General features: G+C 44.4%; 1 protein-coding gene across 17 annotated transcripts in view; it reads right to left on the bottom strand.

The window, feature by feature from the left end:
- The window catches only part of RBFOX2 (RNA binding fox-1 homolog 2), a 165,107-nt gene that overhangs the window by 67,404 nt on the left and 70,134 nt on the right, over window positions 1–27,569 (bottom strand). The window contains exon 1 of one of the 17 annotated variants that reach the window (XM_068191122.1): window positions 23,041–23,127. The exons of 14 other annotated variants lie outside the window; for them this stretch is intronic. In XM_068191122.1, coding sequence (XP_068047223.1) covers window positions 23,041–23,112 — 72 coding nt within the window. In that variant the 5' untranslated portion in view covers window positions 23,113–23,127. Of the gene's footprint in view, window positions 1–12,648; window positions 12,899–17,147; window positions 17,323–23,040; window positions 23,128–27,569 lie in introns of those variants that run through there. 2 more of the 17 variants (XM_068191123.1, XM_068191124.1) reach the window with 2 other exon arrangements.

A 27,569-nucleotide genomic window follows, 5' to 3' on the forward strand; every position in this document is an offset into this window, starting at 1 on the left:
TCTACCTAGATTCAAAAGACCTAAGATACTTGCTGCTCACAGAGTATATGGACATGGCTTCAGAGAACAAATACACCTACTTGGAGTGAAAGGAAGCCAAAAAGACACTCTCACAAACAGCAGCCAGAGGGTTATCCTGAACAACAGACACAAGTTAGTCTGCCCTGGCTAACTGAGCTCCACCATGGCATCTCCTTTTCAGGTAAAAGCCTTAATTAACAGCATACAGAAAAAGAGTTATTTCTGCCTTTATTGGCACCCATGGACCATCTTTTAAAAGACAATGGCAACCAAACCGCAATCACGTGTCACCTGCTGTCAAAGGAGCCTCTTGGACTGCGCAAGAAGACACTCTTCATACCTGGATCCTGGTCCAGCTCAAGGTACAAGCTGGGCACCAAATGGCTCAGCCCTGTCATGGCTTGGGCACAGCAGGGAGCATGCAAGGGTATGCGACAACTCAGCAAGGTCTGCAGATGCAATCTTGGATTAAACTGCTAAATTCCCCTGCAGTCTCATTTCAGCTGCTTTGAGACCTTTGAAGGAGAACAGCTGTGTCTTTGCTATGCGCAGGAATGGCCCTGCAGCACTCACAGAGAGTTTTCTACCGCAAACCAGAGCTCCTGCAGGTCCTCATAGCCAAGGGAAGAGACCAAGGCAACTCCCAAGTGCTGGGCAGCTTTCTTGGGATGGCCAGTTTCCTATTAAAGAAATTCTCTCTCATCCTCCTGCTCTGTGGCACGAAACGGCTCCAAAGTGAAGTATTGAACCGTCAAACAGCAAAACCTCTTTCCAGACAGCATTTCAAGGAAGAGCACCTGCTTACTGAATAGGTGGATCAATCACCCGCCGCCACCCTCTGTCCCTTCTGCCCCTGAAAGAGCACAAGCATCCCTTGGTCAAGACTGGCCAACAGCCACGCCACCAAAAATATGCTGTTTACATTAAAAGCATAAAATAGCAGTCACAGCAGAGTAATTCAGAGACTGACAACAATCCTGCTGCTTTGCCAGCGGTGAGTCCTGAGATTTTATATCTCTGCTTCTAACTACCACCCCAGCTGTCCTTCATATATCACTGAAACAAAAGGATCCAGTCAGAAAGTCAGATGCAACCTGGCCCAAAAAAACACTTTGTATTTTCCTATCTTATTAAAAGACCTCATACACAGAGAAAGGAAAACATCTTGGAAAACGAGCAATTACCTCACCAAGTAATTTAGAGCAGGAGCCACCATTTTACAGCAGACATCGAAATAATGAGCACTCCTCTGCTGACTTTGCAGCTCCGTGTTATTCCCATGATGGGCTGCATACCCAGCAGCATGTTAACATGGAAAAAGCCAGCATCTGATCCCACGCAAGAATAAAAAAATACATTTTTGATACCATACAAGATGTGTTAGAAAGGAAAACAACATTTAATTCTGTGGCTCCTGAGGACCTCTCATGACTCAGAAAATAAATGCAAACAGATGAAAAAGTTAATTTGGATCACATCAGCTTCACTGGCATGCAAAGGGCAGAGCAGGCACCCTGGGGAGAGGGAGGGAAAGATTTGCCACAGATCAGGTAACTATCACTGGCAGCTGAGCTAAAACACCACAAGATTTGACCAGACTCTACCCTATCTTCTAATTTTCAAAGGTGCTACCACCTCCTTTAAGAGATACAATGTGTAACATGTAACACCGAGGTCAGGGAGGAAGGAGATCCTGCAGCACAAGTGTGTAAGTGGTCCAGATAATAATCCTTACCACATTAAGAATGAGCCCAATTAACTGAAACAAGAAAGCAGAAGTGAATTGTTCTTTTGAAGATGTAGAATTTTCAATGCAAAGCAATGAGGACATAAGGAACCAGAATAATTTCTCTGCAGGCTGAGGCTACTGCATGGAACAGATAGACAGGCAGTTGCTCTGTCCTAAAAATATGCCCTTTGAAAACAGTTGTCTGTCTCTAACCCAACACACTCAGCTTGGGAATTTAGAGACCCTGCTTGCTGTATGGGCTCCATGGTCTCATCCCCTAGATGGGCCAGCACAGCCCACGGACACCACTGTCAAACCTGAGAAATGTTCTTCAGCATCAGCCCTCAAGACTTGGTTTTAGCTCAGCCTCGTTTGATGGGACCTGAACTGCCCATCTTCTTAAACTGAGCTTTACTTCTGTCCTATAAAATTTTTAGGAAGCGTTTCTGCTCAAAAGTGGCCAACAACAGCATGAGTAGTAGCCCACAGCAGCCAATATATTCATTGTTAACAGAAGTGTCTTTGATTTGTTAGGTCTTCAACATCCACTAGATGATTCACAGGAAGACTGATACATCTGAAAAACTTCCTTTAAATTATTTACAATGAAAATTGCTCTTTTAGTTTCCTCTTGCATGTCTAGGACATAAAACCTTTTCAGTATCTCAGTATTTGGCACCACAAGGCACAGGGACCACCTCAATTTTACAGCCATGGTTGATCCTAGATGATCATAAAGGAAAAGATTTTGTGCTCAGCTTCTGCTGGGTACTACCAATATCACACCTAATCAACAGACGCATCTCCAAGCACTTCTGCAAGAGCAGGTCTACTACAGCTGACCTCACATGAGGGCACAGGAGCAGCTCACACAGGTACAGTAATCCCCTGGCAGGAATTTGGGACAGACACAGCTGAAGGCAATTCCCAAACCACTTCACAGCTGAATTCTTGAAGATGTCCCTGCTCATTTCAAAGGGGTTGGACTAGATAACCTTTAAAGATCCCTTCCAACCCAAATCATTATATGATTTTAAGGTTTTATGATTGGCTGCAGGAACACTCTTCTGCTAGGATTGTCTGAACAGTAGTCAGGAGGCTCATCACAACTCTGCATTTAAACCATGTCAATCAAACATGGTTCTTTCCTGCCACCAGATTCTTTTCTCTTAGATTTAGGCCAGAGAGGATCTGAGAATAATTATGTAGTGACACACAGAGCCTCACAGCTAACCTAGAGGCCTACTACACTTTTGAAAGCCACTACATCCCTCTACAAATGCCCTAGAAGAATGAAATTTATCTTCCTCTATGCTCTTCCAAAATATTAGGAAATTCCTATTACTCAGTTCTAGCTATTCTTCTTCTCTGTGTTACAAATAACACAGCTCAAAATTTCCTACCCACCCATTGGAAAAAAAAAAAAAGCCACTGGCTTTCTATACACTTCTGCTTTAAGCAGAGGTCTGGTAGGGAGATGTGTTCTCAGCCATGTCAGCTGCCAAGCAGGACCCCAGCCACTCATCAGGCAGGGAGGCTTGGAGCTGGCAGGCAGGAAGGCCAGGCAGGCACGGATCTGAACAGAGACGCTCGGGTCTGCAGCCTTCAGCGCAGCTTTCTCTTAACTTCTGTGCAACATTTGCTGTAACTCCTGCAGCTCACTGTCAAAACCAATTAAGAGCACTCCTAACAGAAACCAAAAAACGTTCCTGAGAAATCACAGTTGAGCTGAAAGGGACAGTAAAGCCACCGCCTTTCTCACCTCCTCACAGCAGGGCTTGTTAGAAGACCTTCATTTTGTCTAGGGCCAAAGTCACCATCAGGCTGCTCAAAGCTACAGTTTCAGACTTGATGGAGAACAAGGATCATGGATCTTTAATCTGCTTAAACCAAATTTAGATTCATCTCACTGAATAAGTCAAAGTATTCAGAAGTTTCACTTTCTGATGAAGCACTGAGATCTCCACAGTATTTTTTCCACCCTTCAGAAGTCCATGATCCCAGATAAATTCACTCTCACACCCCTTGCAGCATTTTGATCAAAAGAGGCTTTGAAGACCTGGAGTCCCTCAGAAAAATTCTCTTAGGATGAAGGTTTGCAACTGGCTTTGGATGACCTAAATTCTTTCTGCCACTAAGAGAGTCAGCCCCTCCTTGACTACACCACCTCATCAGTCACACTTAGTGTATTCACAGTCTGTCACCCATGTCCCTGTGAAGGACACAGGGAGCAAGGAACTGTCCAAAGTTCTCACCACAGCCTTCAGTCACCACCTTCCTCATTCCTCTTCACCACATCACACTCTTTGCCATAGATTGGCTCCATCACACAGTTTAACATGACTTCAAAAAAGTATTTTCACCTCCCCAACCTAACTCATATGAAAGGGACTCCTAGAACTACTTTTCCTCCCTTTCCCACTGCTTGAAGATACAATGTTCCATCCTGGAACAGGGTGGAAACAGACCTGAGATTTGCAAAGCCAATGTAGCAACATTAAATAGCATTACATGCAAAGAAAAGCAAAAGGGAAAGTTAAAGCAAATGAATCTGCATTAAATATTTGACCACTAAGCAAAGGTAACATAGTACACTATCTTATAGCCAACAGTCAACAAATTGATTAATTCACTAATTTCACCAAATAAAAATGCTGTTCCTCTTATATCTCCTGATTCAGGCTGGAAGGATCTTTTTTAAGTTTAGACAGATTTAAAATTATACCTGTTGAAACTGAAATCCTTTCCCTTGCTGCCCTATTTATCTCAACCACATTTTATAAAGCAGGAAGGGACACAGTGCAAAAACAAAAGCCTTTCATACTCCTGCTCTCTAATATTCTGAAGTACTTTGCATAATTGTTCAGTTTTGATAACCTCCTTTCATATGATGCCACAGCAAAACTGAGAAAAGCTAAAAAGAACAACAAATCAAATTAATGTTTCCACTCTTCATGGAGGGTACACTAGCAAAGGAGGACTAGTACTATCTAAGAAATCCAAACTCCTCTCCAAGGCATTTTTAAATCCAGCTTTTAAAGTAATTTAAAGCAGGTTTTGCTACTAAGACTGGAGGGAGAGCATAGGCCTAGATAAGGAGCTTCAGTGAGACCAGATAGGTGAATGATGGCCTATGCATTGCGTAGGTCAAACTCTGATTATCTGCATCTTAGCTAATCAAAAGCAATTATCTGAATGTCAAATATGCCCTCCAAGTCAGGTCCATGGAGACCAGGACTTATATACAGCACACAGAAATCCTAAACTCCACTGGACCTCAACTACAGACACTATGAATTTTAAACAGGATAACCAGGAGGATAGTTCAGAGGGTTTTAACCATACTCAAGACTTCCAGCCTGAGGGCAGACTTCAGAAGCTAGAAAGATTACCCTTGCAATTACTTGGACATTTTTGGTGTATCCATACACCCTCAGATTACAGGCTACTTGGAGTGCAATTCCAGTTGGGTATTTAGAGACTACTGGGGTAAAAATCTCCATTACTGGCAGGGCTGGTTACTTCCCATTGTAGGACCCAGTTTTCAGTTGTTAAAATTCCAAGATACCATTCAAATTGATATTTTTTTCATGCTATCTGTAATTCATTTTGGAGTTGACTTCTTACTTAAGCCATAGTAACCCAACCCAAGAAAAAAGCAGGGGTCATATTTTGTCTTGCTTCTGATTAAGAGAGGAGGAAACCACCACATATGCTTTGAAAAATCTAAGATAACTTCTTATTTACAGAAAAAATTTGCATTTCAGGAATCTACATTTAGATCATCGAGATCTGACCAACATTATAACAAAAGTAGGGAAAATTACAGCACCTGTCTTACATTGGATCAATCTCCCAGTAAAGATATATGCAATGGTCAGAAAAGGCTAGAAGATAGAAAAGAAAGTAGTAACAGCATGCAAAACCTGCCAAAAATGAAAGAACCAATCCATTCTTTATATTCTTCACAGAAAGAACAAATGGTGGCAACAGGCTTTATGTTAGATATTAGGAAAGACTTAGCAATGCTCAGAAAGGCCAGCAGTGGCATTGCAATTACTTTTAAGGCAGGTTACTTGCCATCAGGAATAGTTTAGATATTGTTTATTCTAACAGGAAACAGAGATGCTCTTAAGAGTGGCTGGTAGTGCTGCTTGCACCCCATTTTCTGTGATTTTATGCTCTCATTTTGACATCATGCACAGCTTCGCAGGAGATACTGGCCATGTCAGATCCAGGTCTGGAGATCATGACAGCAGGGAAATGATCCTTCTCCAGTACTTTGCACCATCTCCTTTACAGGGATGATGTGACATCAAGGAGCAGTTACCCACCTCAAATCCAAAAAAAAAAAACCCAAGAAACAGACCTGTAAGTACAGCAGGAGAAAATTAAATTGAGACAAGAAGCCTGAGCGCTATCAGCACAGGCAGCAACAGGGAGCAAAGAGATAGAACAGACAAGTATGACTGCAATAGGAGCAGAAAAGGCAAACTAAATGAGGAATGTAGGGAGTGGGTGGAGAGTTAAAAAAGCCTATGACAAGGAGACTGTAGTGAGGACAGGGAGGAGGAGGAGGAAGAAAAGCAAAGAATAAGCAGGTCTAAAAATCAGCTGAGAAGGAACTGAAGGGATCAAGGTAAAGTAGTAGTCTGCCAAAACAGGAGGGCACATAACTGAAGAGGAATGGAGACTGGGAGAGTATGGATATGGTATGGCTTGTATGGGACAAGCTGCTGACCAGGGATCATGGGGAGAGAGTGAGAAGAAGAAGCATCCATCCATCCTCCAATGATGGAGGGCAGAGGTGAGACAGGGCAGAGGTCACACAGGGATGGAAGAAAGGGGAGAATGTGCATATCAGTGTACACCCCCAAAGCCTAAACCAGAGCCTAATATTGCAAAATGTCACCATTCCTCTGCTGCCAGCAAATATACAAAACCAACTGGCAAACACTGATCAAGCTGGTCTGCACAGAAAATGACAGCTAATTACATAGTCAGTCAAAGTGGCAGAGGTCTGTGGGATGTATCTGGGATGGCCAACTCTGCCACTGATAACTTGCAGGGGTCATCATGGTGCCACATACACCGAAGCTGATGGGGACAGTTAGAGGGTTGTCTTTTTTTTCTTTTCTTTCTTGCAGAAAAAAATAGCATACAAACATGTGATTAAAGAGTATCATAAATAGCCACAGAAATAAAGAGAACAAATGAAGGTTTCTTTCCTGACTTAAAATACAGAAATGCCCTGTAATTGAAGTGCCTCCCCATTACCATCTTCATCACTCTCAATTCAGTTTAAGAATAATATTTCTTAATGAACAGTTTTGCAGAGGAAAAAAAAAAAAGATCAGGTATTAAGCAAAGCACACTGTTGAACAGCATTTGTCCCATTTTCTTTTATGCAGGCAAAACACACTATTTTTTCCAAAAGCTTCCAGTTGAGCATTAATTGCTCTGGCTTCCATGAACCCTACAAAACCAGCCTATACATCTCCTGCCTACACTGGTCCACACACAACAGCCTCCAAAAAGCAAACAGAAAAAAAACCATCCTGGACAGCAGAGGATCATAAGTGACTCTACAGGACCATACCAAAATACTTTTGGTAGGAAAAATTAACATTTCTCTAAATCCAGAGAACATGTCTGATAGAAAGAATACCGACTACATCCTTTTAAATAGTATTCTATTTAAAAGAAGACTGAGGCAAATTAACCATCTCCTCCCTGGTACTCAGACCTCCAAGGAATGCCTGTTAGTGAAGTCGGTGACTCTGTAGCTGGGAGGTAAGTACATTAAGGAACTCATTGCAAAGGGGCAGCCAACTGCACACACCATTTGCTGGAAATGGATCTAAAACAGGAACATGGAGCATTTTACCCAAAGTAGTCAGTAAGACCAGAATCCATGTCTATAAATCATCACACACAAAGACACTCATTGCAGACCCCTTTTGCACTGGTATTAGAATTTTATAGTAGAAGGCTGCTCAATACTAATTAAATGCAATGCAGCCATCATGAATTAATAACCTGGAGGGAAAGATGTAAAGATGTTGCTGGTTTTAAGAGCCTCCCTCCTTTGCAACCTTGAACTTTTGTAATTTTTGGTAGCTCACTACAACCTCTTTACTGATCCAGATACTTCATAAATTAATAGTTCTTAAAATACAATTTAAATGGTATGTTAAATTTACACAGCCTTGGCAATCAAATATCACAGAAAACTTAGGCATCCTCATTTCTCAATTCCCGGGGATAACCACCTAGTCACCTGCAGAAGAAATGCACTAGGGAGCAGCGAGGATATTTCTAGGACAGGGACTCAAGGAAATGGCAGTGCTGTATCAAGTTGCTCTTCTCCATCCTGCCTAGGAAACATTGACTAAGGCTTCTGCCATTCCAAGGCAGCTCTACAAGCACCTGTGGTGGGTTCACTTCTACTGCAATGCGTCTCAAAGTGCTCAGCACAGGGGGCAACAAGAAAAAGACTAAAAAACACTCACCAGGTCCTGACAGGCCCCACTGAATTTTAGGCCCTTAAGAGTAAGCCCTTCTCAACCAGCAGTTCAGTCTCTAAGTATAACAACAGTTACAGACACAACCCATAGCCCCATCTCAAGCAACTATGTCCTAATATCAGGGAAAGTGAGATGCAGATTAATCTTTGCATTCCCAGGGGACAGTCTCCTGGAAAAGTGACTGGACAGGATTTCTTTCACACAAACCTCTGATGCTGACATGGTGTCTTGCAGCACTAAGGGGAAGCCCTATGATATACAGTAGAAGGGAATGAAAAACTAGGGGATAGGTATAGGCACTGAGTCAGATACCATGTAAACAAGCACCATTTCTCAAACAGCAAAGAAAGGGGAAGAGCAGAAGTCCACAGACAGAGAAGAGAGTGATTCCCTTCAAACAGCTTATGCAAGTTTGCAAGATAACACCAAAGCAAGCAGCAAGCAGCAAGGACAACTAAACTGAAAAGAAAGGGACATGCAATCCTCAAAGCAGGGAAAAGGGACAGGGAAATAATAGTAGGTCCTAAGAGAAGTCCAAGAGGAAAAAATGGGGCCTTCTACCACCACACAGATAAGGCTTTCCTTTCTTAATTCTTTCTTTTAAAGGAGCAGGGAAATTCTGCAGCATCCAGCTTGCCTGGAGGGGAACAGAACCTAAAGCGGCGTAAGGGGACGGGAAGGGGGGATGCTGTTCTGGGACTCAGTCTCCCTTGCAGACAGTTCAGACAAAGGAGGACGGTCTCCTATAATGGGATGCATTGTACATTTTCAGCTAGCACAAGGTGGCTGTCGTGACAGGGTTCCCCATCTCCTGCCTCCCCCCTTCAACTACACACCCCTGCATGATCCCAACATGGAACACAAAGATCTGTTTTATCACACCATTACTGTAATGGGAGGTAGAGAAAGACAGGGAAAGGAAATGAGGCAGAGGAACGAAAAGGAGACAGAGCAGCCTTTAATGAGTCAGTCGCTGCTCTGATTTAAATAAGATCTCCATTTAAGGAGCACTGCAATTGTTGGGTTTTCTTAATTAAAAAAAAAAAAAAAAAACAAACAAATCACTGACTAAGCAAGCAACTTTTGGCTGCACAAGTTGTCTCACAGCTACACACAGGGTCTGGGAGGGAAAGGGTTATAGAAGGGGGTAGGGAAAGGGAAGAAAACCTCTAGGAAAAAATGAGACTGCTTGCTGGTTCATTTTAACAAGGACATAAATTAGTCTCAAAGCCACAAACGCCATCACCTCCCCGAGCCCTGGGCAGAGTGTAGCAAGTCAAACACGTGCCAAGATAAACGGCGCTGGCTGGAGCCTCCAAGGGGTGCTGGGGGGGACAAGAGGGGGCATGCTGGCAGGCAGGGCAGCAAAGATGCTTCAAATGGTGCCACAAAATGGAGACTGGTGATTCTACAGCTGCACAAAAGCAGACTTTCTGATGTTTCTGCTTACACACACATCAAAAGCTGGGAACTCTAGACAGATAAAGAAGGAAAAAGGGGTGCTGAGGTCAGAAAATAGCAGTTCTCCAAGGTCTGGCTTTAATTACCACAAGCAGCCCTTCCTCCTCCTCTCTTGGAAGAAGGCCTGCCAGCGGGCAGCAGCCCAGGTGAAAGGTTCCATTGCTGAGAGCAGGGAGGGGAGCAGACAATGGCGGGGGGATTCATTACAAAGGCACACATACACACACACACACACTCAGCACTGCCGGCTGCCACATGGGCTGAGGGGACCCCTTAAGGAGGCGGCAGCTCCCTCCCCACTCTCTGAGATGCTCGACACCTTCCCCCTCTCCCAGCCCTGATGGGAAACAGATTTGGAGGAAAACGCCAGCAAGGCACTGGGCTGTCCAAGAAAGGGAGGGCTTTGTGCTCCACACAAGCCAGCAACCTCAGCATGCACCACACAGTGAAAAAGCCTTTTAGCATATAATGCCCATCCACAGAAGACTCTCTCTTTTATCTGCAATTAGTACATAATGTACTGGACCTCGTTTAACACTCATTTTCACTGATTCAGGATTAAGGGGGATAAGGCTAAGGTACTTTCTGTTAATGAATCTGAGGTCTTACTCTCATTAGCAATTTTTGTTTCCTCTTTTTCAAGCACGTTTCTACCTTCCAGCATCTCCCACATCTCCATTTCTTTCCATTGCTGTTTCTAGTCTTGTCACTCCACACACTCATATTTATTCTGTTCTATCAGCTTGTCATGCCTATACAGAAGCTCATCTCCCAGATCTCCAAGGAAGACAACAATACAAGAGAACTCAGACCAGGTAGGCAATGTTTTCTGGAGACTGAACTAAACAGAGCAAGACTGTAGCAATCCTGAATTAATTCAGTGGCAATTACCAGCTTAACATACCAACAATATTTACTTTTCATAAATGAGACAGAGCCCCAAGGAAGTAAGTTCACAGGTTTAAGCAATGGCACTCCACTGCTTCAAACAACACTGCTGAATAAGAATAACGTGGCTGAGGATATTGCCTTGAATGTGTCACAGTCCTTCAGCCCCACACTTGGCCAAACCTGCAGTGACTGCTAAGGACCAGCCTAGCAGCCAAATGATCCCCCTGAGAGAAGGCAGCACTCTGCTAGAGCTGAATTCACCTGTGCCATCTTCCTCAACTCTGCGTACAAGGGCTATCCATCCTTCATCTGGATCCCCAACTGAAACACAGTCCGAGTTCTCCTCTCCTACTGTTTTTTTAATATGCATCTTCTCCAGCATCTCAGCACATATATACACAATGCAAATCCTGAAAACCTATACTAAATAGTACGTACTCTTAAGACAATCGTAATTCAAGGTCAAACAATACAGTAACACAGAGTCTTGATACCTCCTTCCCCATATCAATAAATTAAGAGTTTCTGCAGAAGACAGATTTCCCTGGAGTCTATTAGGATACCCTAAACCTTTAAATGAGTTTATACCCTCCCGTGTTTCAGCCAGTGCTCCAGCAGAATCCCATCCTTCCCAGCTCTGCACATCCCCAAGCCTGGGTCCTCGTGACCCAGGCACCTTTCTGCACTGCACAGACACGGGCTCCGAGCGTGATGGCTGTGGCTGAGAGCACATTGCAACACAAGGCTGTGCAGAACAACTCTCTGAAATATGCACACACCTGCAGCTTAGGGGCACACACCTCCATCTGACCAGGCACACTCTGAGCACACAGCAAAACACAAATGGATGCTGACTGCAGAGACACAGCTTTCCAGCATCACTTGCTAAACTAAATATAGGTACAGAAAGCCCCACGAGATTTCTGCAGAGCTCTTCTGTCTCAGAACAGAAAGCCTTGGTCCAGATAAAAAGGATTCTGTAATGGAAGGGACTAAATAGCAGAAGCAGAAGGTGGGGCTTGGGAGCCTGGGGAGATACCTTTAGAGTGGACAGAGACCTATTTTTCAGCCACTGACTATCAATGCGAATGAGAGAGGGAAAAGGTCAAAGTGGGTGTCACTTCTTGTAGCAAATTCATTCTGAGTTAGGCACCAGTGAAAGAAATGCCCCTTGCAGTGGGACATGCAGAATCTCAGCAGCAGCTAGTGAAGGGGGCTTCAGCCAAAGCTAAGGAAAGCCAAAAAGGCAGTACGCATCTATTCTATAGACCTGCAAAGCTGTACAGAAAAAAAGCACTTGTGAAACCCAGATTTGAATAAAAGTTCCTTTTGAGAGTCCTTTCCTCCACCTCCTTTGGGAATATCCCCCAAAGGTTTCCAGCTCTGCAAGGCACTGCGGGGACATTATATAATGCCTAACTCCAAAGGATTCCAGCTCCACGATGCCGCTCTCCTACTCCTCCCTCCCTTTGCCCGCTCCCTCCGGTGGCGAGTTGCATATGCCATGCCAGAAAAAAAAAAAAAAAAATTCAAAATCCAAAAGCATACAGTAGCCTTAAAAGGCGAGCACTGTCCGACGAAAACCCTTTGCGGTGGATGCGCGATGGCCCTGGCAGCTGGGCGCGCTCCTCAGGAAACGTCAGCCGCTTTCCCCCGGGAGGACACGGGCAGCCCCACGCCTACAGCTACCTACAAGGGCTTCCCAGCCCCCGCGGTGACCGGCAGCCAGATGGAGAAGCGGCGGAGAAGCCGTACACCTTCGGGATCGGCTGGTCAAAGGCGGGTTTAGCCTAACTCGGCAGGGGCAAGCCGTGCCCCTCGCGCAGCACTCTCTCTAGAGGGCACTGCGAGGTTGCTCCGGGCAGGAAGACCGCAGGAACCCCTTCCCCAAAGCTCCCAGCGCGGGTGCCCGGCGCGGCGGAGCTCCCTTCCCTCCCGCACCGCTCCGGGCGCCCCGCTCCCCGCCCAGACAAAGCCGGGCGGGCAGTCGCCGGAGCCCGGCCCGCCCGCCACCCTTACCTGAGTTACCATTTTCTTTTTCTCCATAAACCAAAATGGGGGAGGCCGGCCGCACGGGAGAGGGAAAATTAAAAAAAAAAAAAAAAAAAAAAAAAAAAAAAAAAAAAGAGAGAAAAAATAAAACTAATTTTAAAAGCAGCGGCCCCGTGGAGGCGGGCGGCGGCGGCGGCGGGTGCCTGCGCTGCGCTGCCTCGCCGGCGCGGTGCTCCCCGAGCCCTTTTTCCTCTCTTTCTTCTCCCGTGTTCCTCCCCTTCTTCCCCCTCCCTCCCCCCCTGCCGCCCCCCCGGCTCAGCCAGATGGCTGCGGGAAGCACCGCCCCGAATGCCGAAGGTAATTAATGCGAGCCGGGGCCGCCCCCGCCGCGCCCCGCCTCGCCCCGCCCGGCTGGGCTCGGCACGGCCCGGCCAGCCCCCGCCCCAGCCAGGCGCTCCCTCGCCTGCCCGCCGGGACTCCTCGCTGCTCCCCGGGAGCCAGGAGGCTCGGCGAAGGCGCAAACGTGAGCTGGAAACAAAAGCGAAGGTGGTGGCCCCGTGCAGCTCCGGTCCCAGCCGGCAGAACCTCACGGCCGGCCCGAGCTCCTCCGCACCTACCATTCCCAGCGCTCCAGGCCTCCCCCGTCTGGACCTCAGCAGGCGGGAGAGAGCATCTCCCGGCTGGAGGATGCTGGAGAGATAGCTGTCAGTTTTGAACAGACCTCCCTCCTGCCACGAAAGGGAGAATGCGTGGGTTACACGGTGTGTTGGCTGAACCGGAAGCAGTATCCGTGCCAGGATCTGCATTTCTATCATCATAAAACCTGGAGACTGCTGGACTCCTTCCCAGCTTGCTTTTTTCCCTCCCATTTATCTTCAGCAAGCATCTGGCCCTGAGCACCTGAGCACGCCACGGTTGACAGCATCTGTTCTCTCAGCGACCCCGTAAAACAGAGTGATACACTGCTACCCCATTTACCAGACGGGATCTGAGATGCTCTGATTGATTTTCCCCAACATTGCACCCATGGAAACCCACGGACAGGGCTGAGTGCAGGTCTGCCAATCCCACAGTTAGGCAAGAAGACTGTACTGATGCTCCAGTGCTCATGACAGAGAGATAAAACCAGCTCAGGCAAGTTGTGTATCTGATGTATCTCTTCTTGACACCTTGTACTCAAGAGACTCCCCAGGCTTTAGCAGCAAAAAAGCTGAATTACGGTGCAGTAACACCTTGAATCCCCATGTGTTCTTTGCATGAATATGCCCAGTTATAATTTACATGGGGAAAAAAAAAAAAAAAGCCCAGTGGTTTTGCTTCATGGGCTTCTGCTACAGCACTGCTCTCCAGATAGCCCATGCTGACACACAATGCTTTTTAGTTTCCCAATTTCACTTGCTGCAAACTGACCTCTGGCTCCCTCCCTCTTTCCTTTCCTTCCCTTGCCCTTTCTCTCCTTATTCAGCAGGCCAGCAGGAGCATGTGTCACAAGCCAATCTCTCTTCTGCTGTGAAAAGCAGGAGACCAAGACACCAGAAGCCCTTACATGCCACCAGTGCATGGAGGCAGAGAGTCATGGGCCAGCCCCCCAACACAACCAAACCGTGGTGTGGGATCCTTTGGGAGGGAGCCACCCTCCATGGCTGCAGCCAGAGTCCACGTTTTTCTGTGTTATCTCATCCTCTCTGGTAACTTGCAAGTTACAATATTTATTTACATGCAGTGTTGCAAAACCAGAGAAAGTAGTGGATTTGGTTTTTCACCCCCCTACTACAAACCTGAGATTCTGGAGCACAGTTTTAAGTGAAGTGTAAACTCAATTTAAAAGCAGCAAAAAAACACAGTGACCTCCTTAAACCTTTGACATGACAAAGCACCAGGTTTCATCATTGTGCATCTCATTAATCAAACCTCTGCAAATCACTCAGGATAATCTCCTTATTTTCTCCACCTAAGTACTTTAACTGTTGTGTTCACTCAGTCTTGTCTGTGCCATGAGGTAGCACCTTCTTGTCCCCGATCTAGGGCTGTAGCACAGACCTTCTGGACATCATCCCACTACTGTTAACCAGAATAGCACCATTTCTACTCCATTTTGGCCTTTGCCAGAGGATCCTCCAGAAATAGTTGCCATCAGAAAGAGTCCTCTAAGGAAAATGAGATGCCCAACCATGCACTGAACCTTCCCTTGCACTGCCTCCCACCACACAGTTGGTACATCTGCCTTGCTCATGTGCCAGCAGAGTGGGAATTCCCTTCAGTGTGATCTACTGCTGGTCTCTCTCTTTCATCTCCACTGTGGGCCAGAAAGCATCTCCTTCCTCATGCTTGGAATATATCCACCTTTGCCCCTGTTGAGCAAGAGAAAATACCCAGTTTTCAGTGGATGTGCTCAGGCAACAAGAAACTTAAGTCTGCAAGAGTTGCCACTGCTGCAAAACCAGCTGAAATTCAAATTTCAAAAGCATACCATGCAAACCATAACCAAACATGGCAACACTTAAGATCTTTGTTGTCCTGGTTCTACTGGAGCAGAAGAGCAACATCTGATAATGAATAAGGCCTACAAAAAATTGGTGAATCTGTGCAGCTCATCTTATCTCACTGAGGAATGGAGGTTCAGATGTTGTGTCATGGCCATGTAGAATAATTTGGTGGACCTCCACTTAGCTTCTCCTACGTGAGAATCATGGAACCACTCCTGAATTTACCATGACAGTTTGCCACTCTCTACTAAGCAAAACCAAAACCCAAACTGCAAATCTTGCTGCTGAAAAGAACAGCGAAGCATGAGGAGAGCTGAAAGCTGGAAGCCTGAAGAACATATAGCTCAGAGCCACAAGATTGCCCCTTCCTACTTACTGCATTTATTCAAAAAGCAGTATATTCAGAACCGCTCTAGATGCCAATACTTAGGAGTTCTTACTGTTTCTCATACATCACGGGCACATATGCATCAAAACTTGTTACTGTGCTGTAGAAGTTGTGTTTTGAAATAACTATGGGCAAATTTAACTAGTCTGTCTCTGCAGTGCCAGGGCACAGCTGATAATCCTCATCATGCCGGGCAAAGCTCCTTGCTCCCACCTGAGCATGTCTGTGACACTTTTATATTCTCTTCTGCATTCGCACAGATGTACATGATGGTTTCTGGTTGGCTCCTACCATTCAAATCCTAATGGAAAAGAAGCTGGAGAAGAATGTTTATGCAGCAGGCCAAAGGACAAGGCCACTGATATCAAACTGATGAGAGCACTGATGAAGAACTAACCTCTAGCTTGACTAAGTAGTCTACATGTACACCCTTAAATGCTTGGCTTAGTTTAACACTCATAGAAATCATGGAACTAGGAAGAGGAGGAGTCCACAAACACTCTGCTTTCAGAAAGTTTCAGGATATGTTATCCTTTTTTTTTTCTTTGCTACATTATTTACCACCTTTGCTACTAAGAGTGAAAAGCAAGCACAGCCTTCAATTTTAACATCCCATTACCTGCATTTCTGTGCTGGCTCAAGTTTAGATGGAGCAAACCTGCCAGCTGGACCAAGGCCAGAGGGAAGAAAAAGAGAGTTTCAAGTGCAAAGAACCAATTTATCAGGAACAAATCTTAACAACCAAAAGACACACTTCTGCTGGTGGATTCTATTCATCTGGGTAATAAAACCCCCAATACAAGGTAACCTAACAAAATACTATTTAGTGGCTATCTGATGTATCTCACCGTAGATAATCTTGAACTGCTAGTCTACATTTCACATTTTCTGGATAAACTTGGTGCTTGTAAGGACATTGAGTGCTGACACTGAATAGCCAAGGACTGCCTAGAGAACATCATCTTTCACTTGGCTCCAAAAGTATTTGAGCCTGACCCACACAGCCTCTGTCTTCTCCAAGACTCCACACACTGGGCCAGCAAATGTCACGTGTGCTCCAAATATAGCCCCCTCCCCCAGCAGAGGCTGCAATACAGATTTTGCACAGCCCTGAGCGCTGCTCTCAAACCCACCCATTCTTTCACCCCACACATCCTCTCTGGACCTCCAAAAGCAAAAACGTGACAAATGAGATTTTGTGGGTGATTTTGGAGGAGGGAGGAGAATAGGTGAGGAGCTGCTCTGGGTGGCTCAGCATCCCTGTGGGACAGGCTGCAGTCACACGTACAGGTCACATGTGTCCCGACAACGCAGTGAGACACACAACAAAACACTAGTTTGCAGAGCACAGCACTGCTGTCAGTTCAACATCCCCTACAAACAAATACATGATCAAAGAAAAAGGCAAAAAATGCGAACCAGAATACACAAGTCTCATACAAGACAAATAATAGAGTTAAAAAGTATCAAATGGTACTACTCAGGTTCAGGAGCTTCAAAGCCATCTGCAGAGTCTCTGGGCAGAGGCCTGGGACACAAGAAGCCCAGCTTGGAAGCAGTGTCCTTCTACAAAACCGGCATTTAAGTGGCAGTTTTGTCCAAACAACACAGAGAGCAAAACTCCTTAAAGTCACCACTGTCCTTTTGCTTACCTGGACGACTGGGTATTGGTAATCCATACAATACACACCATACATAGCCGAAGATCCTCCAGCTAAAGGCCAAATGGACACAGGACTGGAAGCTTCAAATCCGAGTCTCCGTCTTTCAGCCTTGTGGGAAGGACTCTGGCAGCCCTGCGCAGTGCTTGGCTCGGGCCTCTGGGGCCACTCAGGTTGACACTAGCTCAGCTGAAAATAAAAAGGAGCTGCCTGGCTCGGCACAGCTCAGCCCCTCTCTTCTGGGATCCAGCAAGGCAGCGCTCAACCATAGGCGGCAGAGGCTCCTAAAATTAGAAATCCTCTACTGAAAACCGCCCTGCGAGCCTCGACCGAGGAGAGTCCTGCGATTCCCGGGCAGCAAACAGAGCAACTGCCAGGAAGAGGGGGACACAGGATCTTCGCAGCCACTGCTGCCAGGGATGGGAGGAAGCAAACAGCATTTAGGATCTGAAAAGAGCATATGTTCTGGGCTCTAGGTGCGTCAGAGGGAACACTCCCAATCCAGGACAGGGAAAAACATATGGGACTGTTCCTCCCCCACCACCATACCCTTCTTGCTGTCCTCTGCAGGGACAGGTGCTGGGATTAGCATAGTAAACCCCTTTGGTGTCAGGGAAGGAGGGAGGGAGAGGGGAGAAGCCACACTGATATCTCAAACTGAAGGGACCTCTTTCACAAGGGAGTGTGTGCCCGTATCATTTAACGCTTCTCCCTCCCTCCCTAGCTGAGGCAAGCAGGGACAGCTGCCGGAACCGGGGCTGCCGGGGGGAGCTGGGCCCTGGAATGGCCCCCACTGCCCCAGCCTTGGGCCGGTGGGTTGTCCCCCTCAGCTGTTCTAGTCAAACTGGGGGCGGCGAGGGGGATTAACTCTGTCACATTGGACGGTGAGCAGCAGGGAGAAGGGGGCAAGGCTGGGCAGGGCCAGTTGTTGTGCCCATTTTAGGAAGCTCATCCTCCTCATTCCCAGGGAGGAATCTGCTCCCTGACCGACAGGGACAGATGGGGAGCTGCTCGGCCAGCAGGCTCACCCCAGCAGCCTCACATGCCAGCCATGTTACCAGACACCCGAGAGCCCGCTGCTGATTCTTAAAAGATACACCATGGCCAGGGGGAGCACCGAGGGGACCTGACCTCCCACAACAAATTGCATGAGGTTTCACCCATCACTACAAAAAAAGCCACACCAAGTTTTTTTGTAGTGATGGGTGGACACTGGACCAAACCTGGGTTCCCAAAGAGTTAACAGTCTAAGCCCACAAAAGATTCCCACCTTCCTCCAAAGGATAGCAGGGATAAAATCCCTCCCTCTGAGGTTTCAAAAATAAACATACTACAGTGATCAAACCCAAGAAGGGCTAGCCAAATTTCCCACACACACACCATTTTAAATGCATAAAGTCAGGGGGCTTTTGCATTTCTAATCTTTAACTTTTCTGTAGTGCTGCTGTGCACCACTTAACAGCTCCGTCAGCCTAGCTCTAGGCCAGCTGCCTCTCTATTGTCACTCATAATTTCCTCCCCCTCAGAAAGAGTTAAACTTGAGATTTACTTTTCTTCAGGAGTTAAATATGTGGATCATTATCTAGTACAATTTTCATGCGCAAATCTTTGTCATTCAGGTAAGGGGTGCCTAATCCACAGCCCTCCAACCCACTCAGCCCAGCAGGACAGCTCTCGGCTCATCCTCTGCTCCCACTGCCCTTTCTTTCTGAGAGCCTCAGAAAAGGACAGCTATGAGCTGGGTGAGTGCTTATAGCAGCTGTCGCTCACTCTCATCATCTTTCCTAGAGCCACAGGGCCGCTCCCTCCTTACAAAAGGAGCATTACCAATTTGGGGAGTATAAAGCATGACATTTTCTACATCTAACATAAATAAATAAATAAATAAATAAATAAATAGAAGTTTCTATAGCCATTGTTTCTGTGTGAAGATTTGCACAGACAAAGAAATTAGTTGCCCATAAATGGGAAAGCAGCTTATGTTTCTAGATCTCTTCACTGGGGAAAAAGGATGATGTTCCCACAATGAACTTCCATGTCATTCTGCCTTTGGACAATTTATTTCACCCCAAACAGACCCAAAACAGCTTTCTGGAGCTCGTCATTATGCCTCTTCCTCCTCACCATTATGCCCCCACCTCCTCACCAGAGGGCTTTTTGGCTACCTCTCAGCACTCCCTGCATGCCCTGCCTGGGGGCACAGATAGGATCTGGTTTCCTCTGAACCACCAATACTTTTTTATTCCCTTCTCTTTTCTGCAACTACATGTTCAAAAGGTGCCTGCCCTTCATTCTTTTGCATAGCTCATTACTATGCACTCAAGCAATTTAGTATCTCCAATAAAACCTTTTTATGGAAAGGCATTTATTTATACAAACCCTAAGTCTTTTCCACAGCCTGTTTTTGCTACTTCATATTACTGCCCCAGGTTTTAAAAGCAAATCCCTAACTAAGTTTAAAACCTTACATTTATTTCACAGTCCAGGTCTTGTCATTTCCAACCAGGCCTTAGGGGAATAAAACATTTCCAAATCCTAGTACAGATATCTTCCTATCTATAAATACCCATCAAATGGGCAAAACAAAACAAGAAAGGGGAGCATCACCCAAGCTCCTCTGCTGTTTTAACTACAGATCCAATAAAACTGCCATGCTTTAAAGTTTTTGATTCAAACTTAAATAATGTGACTTAACCAGAATTAAGATATCCGGGTGATACTTAGGTAAAAAAGCATCACACTTTTTGTGTCCCTCAGCTACTTAAATGACAAAAGCTAGTTTTAAACTCGTATGTGCCAAGGTGCACACAGCAGGACTTTACTGACCAGTAATAAACTACTGAATTTTCTGCAAGACTGGCCACAGGGGCTGGTTTACTACTGCACACTGACTTGCAACAAATATTAGCCACATATAAGATGGCGCTGCACTCCATAATTCTGTTTTGAGATAAGAGTCCAACTACATTACCATGCAACCTACTATGCCCATGCATTTCCAGTAACACAAGTTAGGTGAGGTAACTGTTATAAAATCATAGCCTTGTGCCTGCAGATGCTTACATATATGAATAATTTTAAATTTACAGAAATATGAAGACTGGAAAAGATCTCCTGACACACAGAATCAGATCAACTGCTATCACACAACATCATCTTAACTTTTCATAAAATTTATCACACGGTATCTTAAGAGTTGGGTTTTACAGCTACACTGCCCCAGCCAAAAGGCTGCTCTAGAATATCTGGGATTTGTGTTCTCCCGCTTAATGCTATTCCTGAGCAATTTCTGTCTTTCCTTTGTTCTTGTGCCAGTACTGTCCTATGGCTTAAGCCATATTTTCTCTTTCCCTTACAATTAACCTTCCTCATGTATTCCCTCTCTAACCATCCAAACAGGCAGCTGTTCCAGTCTTCTGTCACATGACAGGCTGGCTATTCCCCAGCCTCTAGAAGCATGTACTTGCACCTGATCTAGCCTGTGCTCATCTTTATTTTTAAAGACATCATCCAGAACAACATCAGCTCTGTTTCTCATTTCCAGCACTAAACTGCATCTTCTCTAGTCTCCTCAGTACTTTCCTCTGTAGCACCACATCAGATGCTGTAGAACCTGTCTATAGTAAGAGACGTCATCCCACTATGTAAAACACACATTATCAAAGTAAGAAAACTGGTTATCTTAAAAACAGACAGGCCAATAAGGCACAACCCAGTTTTAATGGATTTGTGTTGCCTTTTATCACATTCTTTATTTGTATCCAAGCCTTTAATTAATATTTGTGTGCCAGCATGCAGCTGAGGCTAGGTCTGTATTTACTCAGATCACTCCCCACCAGCAATAGGTTTATTCCACTTCCTGTTCTCCAAACATATGACAGCACTCCTATTTGACAGATTAAAACTTCCATCATATTTGCAACTGCATGAACCAGTCCTTTCACTCTCAGGAATAGGCACTCCCCTTCCCCAGGCAACCCTGCTTCCCAGCCCAGCCTGCCTGCACTATGATCTTTGAAATGTCCAGTGTGGTTGCTTCTACAATGGGTTCATGCCCATTTCCCATACTGCCCTTGCTCACAAGATCAACTTTACTTAAAACAACAAAGACTGGTTCAATTCTGTGACCACAAGAGCATAGTCACTACCCTATCCTCAACATTAACTGGCCCCACCTCCTCCCTTCTCTCTAATTGTATTTTGAGAAACTGTCACCCATTTCCTTAGCAACACTTTTAAGGTTTAATTCTGCCTGATTTTTGGCAGTTCTTATTTCATCCCTACTGATTTTAAAGGCACAGCAATCTCTGCTGATAAATTTGCTTCTTTTCTCACCTAACAGCCTTTATAAGGTTAGGCTAAAGCTTCTTCTTAGAGGATTTCCCCCTTTACATATACCATCACTAATTTGTATCCAAAGTGCCCCTAAAAAGGAAATGAAAAAAACATCCCAACCAATTAAAAAAAGCCCACCAATGCCAAGCCACACTATTCAGGGCTGCACTGACTTCATTAAATATATTGCTTCATGTATCAAAGCTTGTATCATGATCATCCCATCCAAAGGTGATGGAGATGGAGGCTCCTAAACAACTTGTTTTCCTGTAACAGTCAATAATCCACTCACTGTGTCAACAACAGGTGATGATGCTACAATAACAAGATCTTTTGATCTGATGAATATTAGCAGCATTTGTTCTCCAAGCAGTAACTGAGAAATTAAAGTTTCTCCTACTAATATTTATATCTCTAATGGTGCTGGGAATAGTATAATTTTCAAGCCTCAAGTTTCTATCTGAATCCAATCCTATGAGGGATTACAGCAGACTCACAGTACTTCCCCAGGGACCTCTTTTACCATTCTTCCCCACATCAATTTGACCAGAAACAAATCCTACATTATCAGTATTACTCTGCTTTCTTCTTTACAGTCTACTGCATACAATATGGCCTATCACCTTTTACATCTACCCTATCCAAACCACACATAATCTTGAATGCATGTTAAAGCCATGATTACTATTCTTGCAGATTGATATTATCCCTGTAATATCCAGTTTCATGGTCTGCACAGTAGCTCTGGTTCCTCTATTTGTTATTTGAATGCCAGAAGGCTAAGAAGGCTACAAAAAAAAAAAAAAACAAACAAACAAACAAAAAAAACCCCACCCACACTCTGATGTTTATGCATTTATTGATCACATAGCTCCCAACTCTCTCAACTACCATCCATCTAGTTACTTCTGAACTTAATTATTCTTTTAATAACATTTAATTTTGTTTTTTCCAGCTCCTACCTACCCATCACTCTTTCTAGAGATACTGTTTTACATGCCACTATAGCAGCATTTACCTAATTTTCCCCTTTCTGTGTACTAAGCAAGGCATGGAGATTACACAAGTTCTTCCCTGTGTTCTCAATACTCAATACTTTGCTTCACATGCACTGCTCTCTTTGATGTCTGGAGACAGAGGAATATTTTTGGGAAATGCCAGGACCACAGCCCTGGGCTTTGCTTTGCCTGCTTTGTTCAGACTGTTTATAGCAAGCATGCTAAGTCACAATTACAAATACAGCTACAAGAACATAATATAGCCATAGTCTCATGATGCTTGAAGTGCAGCCACAGAAGTTCCAGACATTTACCACTTTTTTTTTTTTTTAATTGCTAAAAACTGTGGTACTGTGGGGACACAGTAATACAGTATGGAATCTGAGCTATTTCCATGATTTATAGCCATTACCCCACATTGATCTTTACTAAGGAATTACACAAACAGTTTCATTTTATGAACTACATTTATAAATTGTTTGCATAATTTTCTGGTCTCCAGACAAATTAATCCAAGCCTTATCTAGTTACTCCCACTAAAGAGCTCTTACCTCTGCTGAATCTAACTCTTCATCGCTAGAAGCCTGGCTGATGCTCTTCCTCTCACCCACCAAAAATGGCATCTTTAACAATTAGCCAATCACTACATCTGCTAAACTGGGTCATCAGGGATCTGATGAGCAGCTTACAATATGTCTCTGCTTTTTAAAGACTGATGTAAATGTAGGAAACATGCCAGCAAGCAAGGATGCATTTTCTGGCTGGGTATGTACTGATTTCCATAGCAGCTAAATAGATCAAGCAGCTCAGCCAGTTCATACTAGTGTTAGAAACAGCACCAAGATTACATCAACAGAGCTGCAAGAGATTCTCATTTTGCACCAAAGCAGGTCCCATGCCCTGAGCACAAAGGTGATTTTGCTCACTCCAGGTGAGAATTTATACCCAGGGGAAAGTCCCCATTCCTCTCTCTAGGTCTACATTTATTGCTTGTTTGCTGATATGGATATAATGTTTTTCAAAGAACTGCATGATTTTCCTTTTTCCTCACAGATTTAATATCACCAACGACTAGAAAATTTACTTATGGTCTAGGTGTTATTTTGACCCTGGAATCATATGAGATTCAAGTGGGGAGGACATAAATGTAAGCAGAGCATGCACAGGAAAGCTCAATATTCTGAAATGGCATGCAGATGCAAACATGACAACACATGGGTGACTGCAGAAACTGGATTTTTCTCACGTTTCAGAAACCTGCCAGTTTTACATAGATGTCCTGATCTCAAGAGCAAGAAGATTTGGTGGTGGATCAGCTACGCAGGTGAGTGAATAACTCAGCACCCAGCCAGTGTCTTCTCTGCAAGTGAAACATGCTAAGCAGGCAAATGTCACAGACCAGGAACTAGATGCATTAAAGCAGAGATGAAACCAGCAGTTCTGGGGGATGTGGAGTAGCAGCAAACCAAAGTGTGTTGGAATAGCATAATAAGGACATGACAGGAAAGAATTTGAATGGGTTGGTAAAGCCATAGGAGCCATTTCTTGCCTGAAACCCTATCTGATTAGTTAGTGCTACTGAGTCCTCATGTTCATTAGGATTAATAGTCCAAAAACACATTAGCACAAATGAAATTACCAAAAATACACTTTGAATCCAAGGAAAGTAAAAGCCCCCTGGCAAAAGGCCCAAGGAACCCAAAGCTAAAGAAAGCAGCAAAAATGTAAAGCAGCAAGGATTGCCCCATCATACCTGCTGCTTCTGCCAAAGAAATACCTCAGGCAGACAGCAGAACTTCAGTCATTACACATCCAGTTCTCATGGAGAAAATGCACAATTAAAGAAAAAAAATGGCGAGAAAAATTCCAAAGGTAGTACTTAATGAAACTGGAGCTCTGAAATAGCTCCTGGTCATGTCTTTTCTCCTCCAAGTGCTGGAGATCTCCCTTCTCCATCTTTTTCTGCAACACATTCTCCATTTGCAAGGCAATTTACTTAAGAGTGATAGTTTGTTTGCATGTGCCACTACCACTCTAAACACTCTCCAACCAAGCTCTGTAGTCCTGAAACTGATCTAAAGTGGCTTAACAGCAGAAACCACGCACACTCCAAACAGTGGACATAAGATACCTGCATCCTATTACTGCTCTTAGGTCTTCACTGCATCATCTACATGTAGCTGTTAAATATTAATGGTTTGTCTAGACTGGAAAACTAGAACAGTTTTAAAAAACAATTACAAATACACAACATAAGAGGAGAACAGGTCAGAATTAGAAGTCATTATTTCTTAACTACCACTTATTTTCAAAGCCTCAACAAACTCTGCTTTAGGGAAGGACAAGGAAAAAGGAGGCGGAACAATGATACAAAGTCAGTCTGCTAAAGGAGCACATTGCAAGACCTCTGTCTGCTGGGCAATTGGCACTTCTTGTTTTGTTTAGCTTTCTTACAGCCATCCAGTCGAATGGTAACATTAGCAAACTCCAGAAACCTATATACCAAAGGGGACTCATTAAATCATAAGCCTGGATCTTCCTCAACTAGAAACCAAACTCTTCCAATACCCAGCCTACACTGTCATGGCTGTCAAGAGAGACAGACAAACACTCTTGATCCTAAAGTTAAGACTTCTGTAGGCAGAGTCTTCCTTAAGCTGGAAGTACAGATCCTGCCCAGATAATTTCAGCTGCCAGACAAGGACTCAAGTTAATTCAGGTGAAATTTAGATTGCCCAAAGTCTACCTCTGAAACGACTACAAAGGAAAAATGTAAGGCAGTGATGAACACTCATATGAAGTTTGAAAAATCCCCTGTCAAAAGACTGTGCTCCCAGAATTCAGTTTTATTCACAACACTAACAAGCTGGCTCTCATCAAGGCAGCTTTAACAGAACAATAACTCACAAGAATCTATTAGTGATTAAGTTGCAAAATGAACCTGCCAGTAGTCTTGATACACCAGCAGCATATAGAAGACACGACTTCAGTTTTCCTTTCTACCCCAATCCAGTGCTTTACGTGCATTACAGAACATGTTTCAATTATAAAATCTTGAGACAACTCTAGAATACCTGAATATAACATGCAGCAAGTCCAAAATAAGCTTCTAAAACCAGATGGGCTCCATCGCCTTAGTTATTAACAAAGGCTCAGTATAACAGGGGGAAAAGAAAGTACACACAGACTTCCCAGAAAAAAATTATCTGTGTCTTAGGTCTGGGCCTTTTTTCAAGGAGAATTCTAAATACTTGGCACTGCTTTAGGAAGCAAATAAGTATACTTCTGGGCTAAGACGCTTGGTAATGAAGGTGATCGTATCACAGCTTTCTTTAGGGACCACTTATATATGCACTGATCTTGGTAATGCTACATGTCTATCAAAATGCTTTTTGCTCATTACATGAGAAACAAAAAGGTGTCCAGATGCAGAATTTCAACATCAAAGAAGACAAGGAGTTTTCTCTTGCTAGTTTAGACATTACATGACAGCCACACTGCCTTTGTATATTCCTTTGGGGACAGTGGACAAAGAGGAAGCAAAAAGAATATAGTGGAGGCAGTATTCCTGAACTTCAGAGGCTGTTCCAGAACCTCAGTCAGAGAAAAGCTTTGCCCATTCTGTCTCTCACAGTCCCACCTGGTTTTTCACTTAACAAGCAGCAGCAGTTCAATTACTTGATCCTTAAGGGGACAACAGGGAGACCCGAAAAAGATAGATTTGACTCTTCTAGAAATAGAGCAGCTTAAGTCTGAGCATTTCTTCAGATCTATGCTAAGCCCACAAAAATTAAGGTTAATTCCTTCATTAAAGAACCACCTTCCTAAGAATAAATGTTATTAAAAGTCACCAGATGGTAGTATCAGACATACTCTCACCAAGTATTTTTAACTGAATGAATCACAACCTAGGGCTGGACCACACTGACAATTCCCCTGTAGTGTAAGCACAGTTCTGCCATTACCTCAGACCCACCAGCAAGCGGCCACATGGGGCTGCTGGAAATGCCACATGCATTCCCAATCTATCCCAGCAAACGGCTCATGGGATAAGCCACTTCCAACAAGGGCTTGAGCCAACACACTCTACCCCACCTTTGCCTGGGGTGAAGGGAGAACATCATCAACCATTGCAGAGCACTTCAGAACATGGCTGTGTGTCTTACTCATCTAGCTGAGCACTTGCTTCCCAGCAAAGACGGTTTTGGCATGGACTTTCCTCCCCACCTCGCCTCCCATCTTATCAAATTGCCTCCACGTGACAAACTAAAATAGAATAAGGTACTTGTTCCAAGTTAACGAGTGGCCACACAATAAATTATGCTAGTATGAACTTAAATTTATCCCTACTTTAGAGTGGTATGGCTTCCCAGCTACACAAACAAAAGCAGAATTTGGGAGAAGGTGGAAAGGTTTTCTAGGACAGTATTCTGCTGCTCCAACACAGGAGCAAAACACTCCTTGCCCAGCTTAGTGCAATAAGAATAGCAGAGCAGCTGCCCACACCCTGTAACTGTGTAAGCAAGAGGCAAAACACATCAAAAATACTAAACAAAATTCTTAACTGAATTAAAATAAGAGAGAGAGAAACAGGCAGCACTGTCTATGTGTGATAGCTGAGTTTGAGACTGTATTACTGGCAGGAACTGAGGAATTGGAACACATCATGCAGGCAGGACCTTTAGCTGCCACAACAGCAGGTCACCAAATAAATCTCAGGAAGTCATCTGGAAACAGTTCCAGCACAACAATATACAAAATATGACACTTTCAGCATAAATCTGCAAAGATAATTTCATGATAGAATTACATCTGTCCATTAATTTCTGCAGGCCTCAGTTCAAAATCTTTAGATGATGAACCCTGTTTTTTCCCCATTCCCGTTGGGAAAAAAAAAATTAAAATTCCAAAGCCAGGCAACTCAAAAGAGATTCAACCAGAAGTGCTGCAGTTAAGAGTTTGGTGCATTTGCTGAGTGCACAGAAGGGATCCAGAAATAGCATGCAAAGCTGAGGTCTGGCAAAAATGATGCAGTTTACCCTGAGAGAGTCAAGACAGGATAAGTGAATGGTTACAGCAG

This window comes from Anomalospiza imberbis, chromosome 5 (assembly GCF_031753505.1).
Source record: "Anomalospiza imberbis isolate Cuckoo-Finch-1a 21T00152 chromosome 5, ASM3175350v1, whole genome shotgun sequence".
Lineage (NCBI taxonomy): Eukaryota > Metazoa > Chordata > Aves > Passeriformes > Viduidae > Anomalospiza > Anomalospiza imberbis.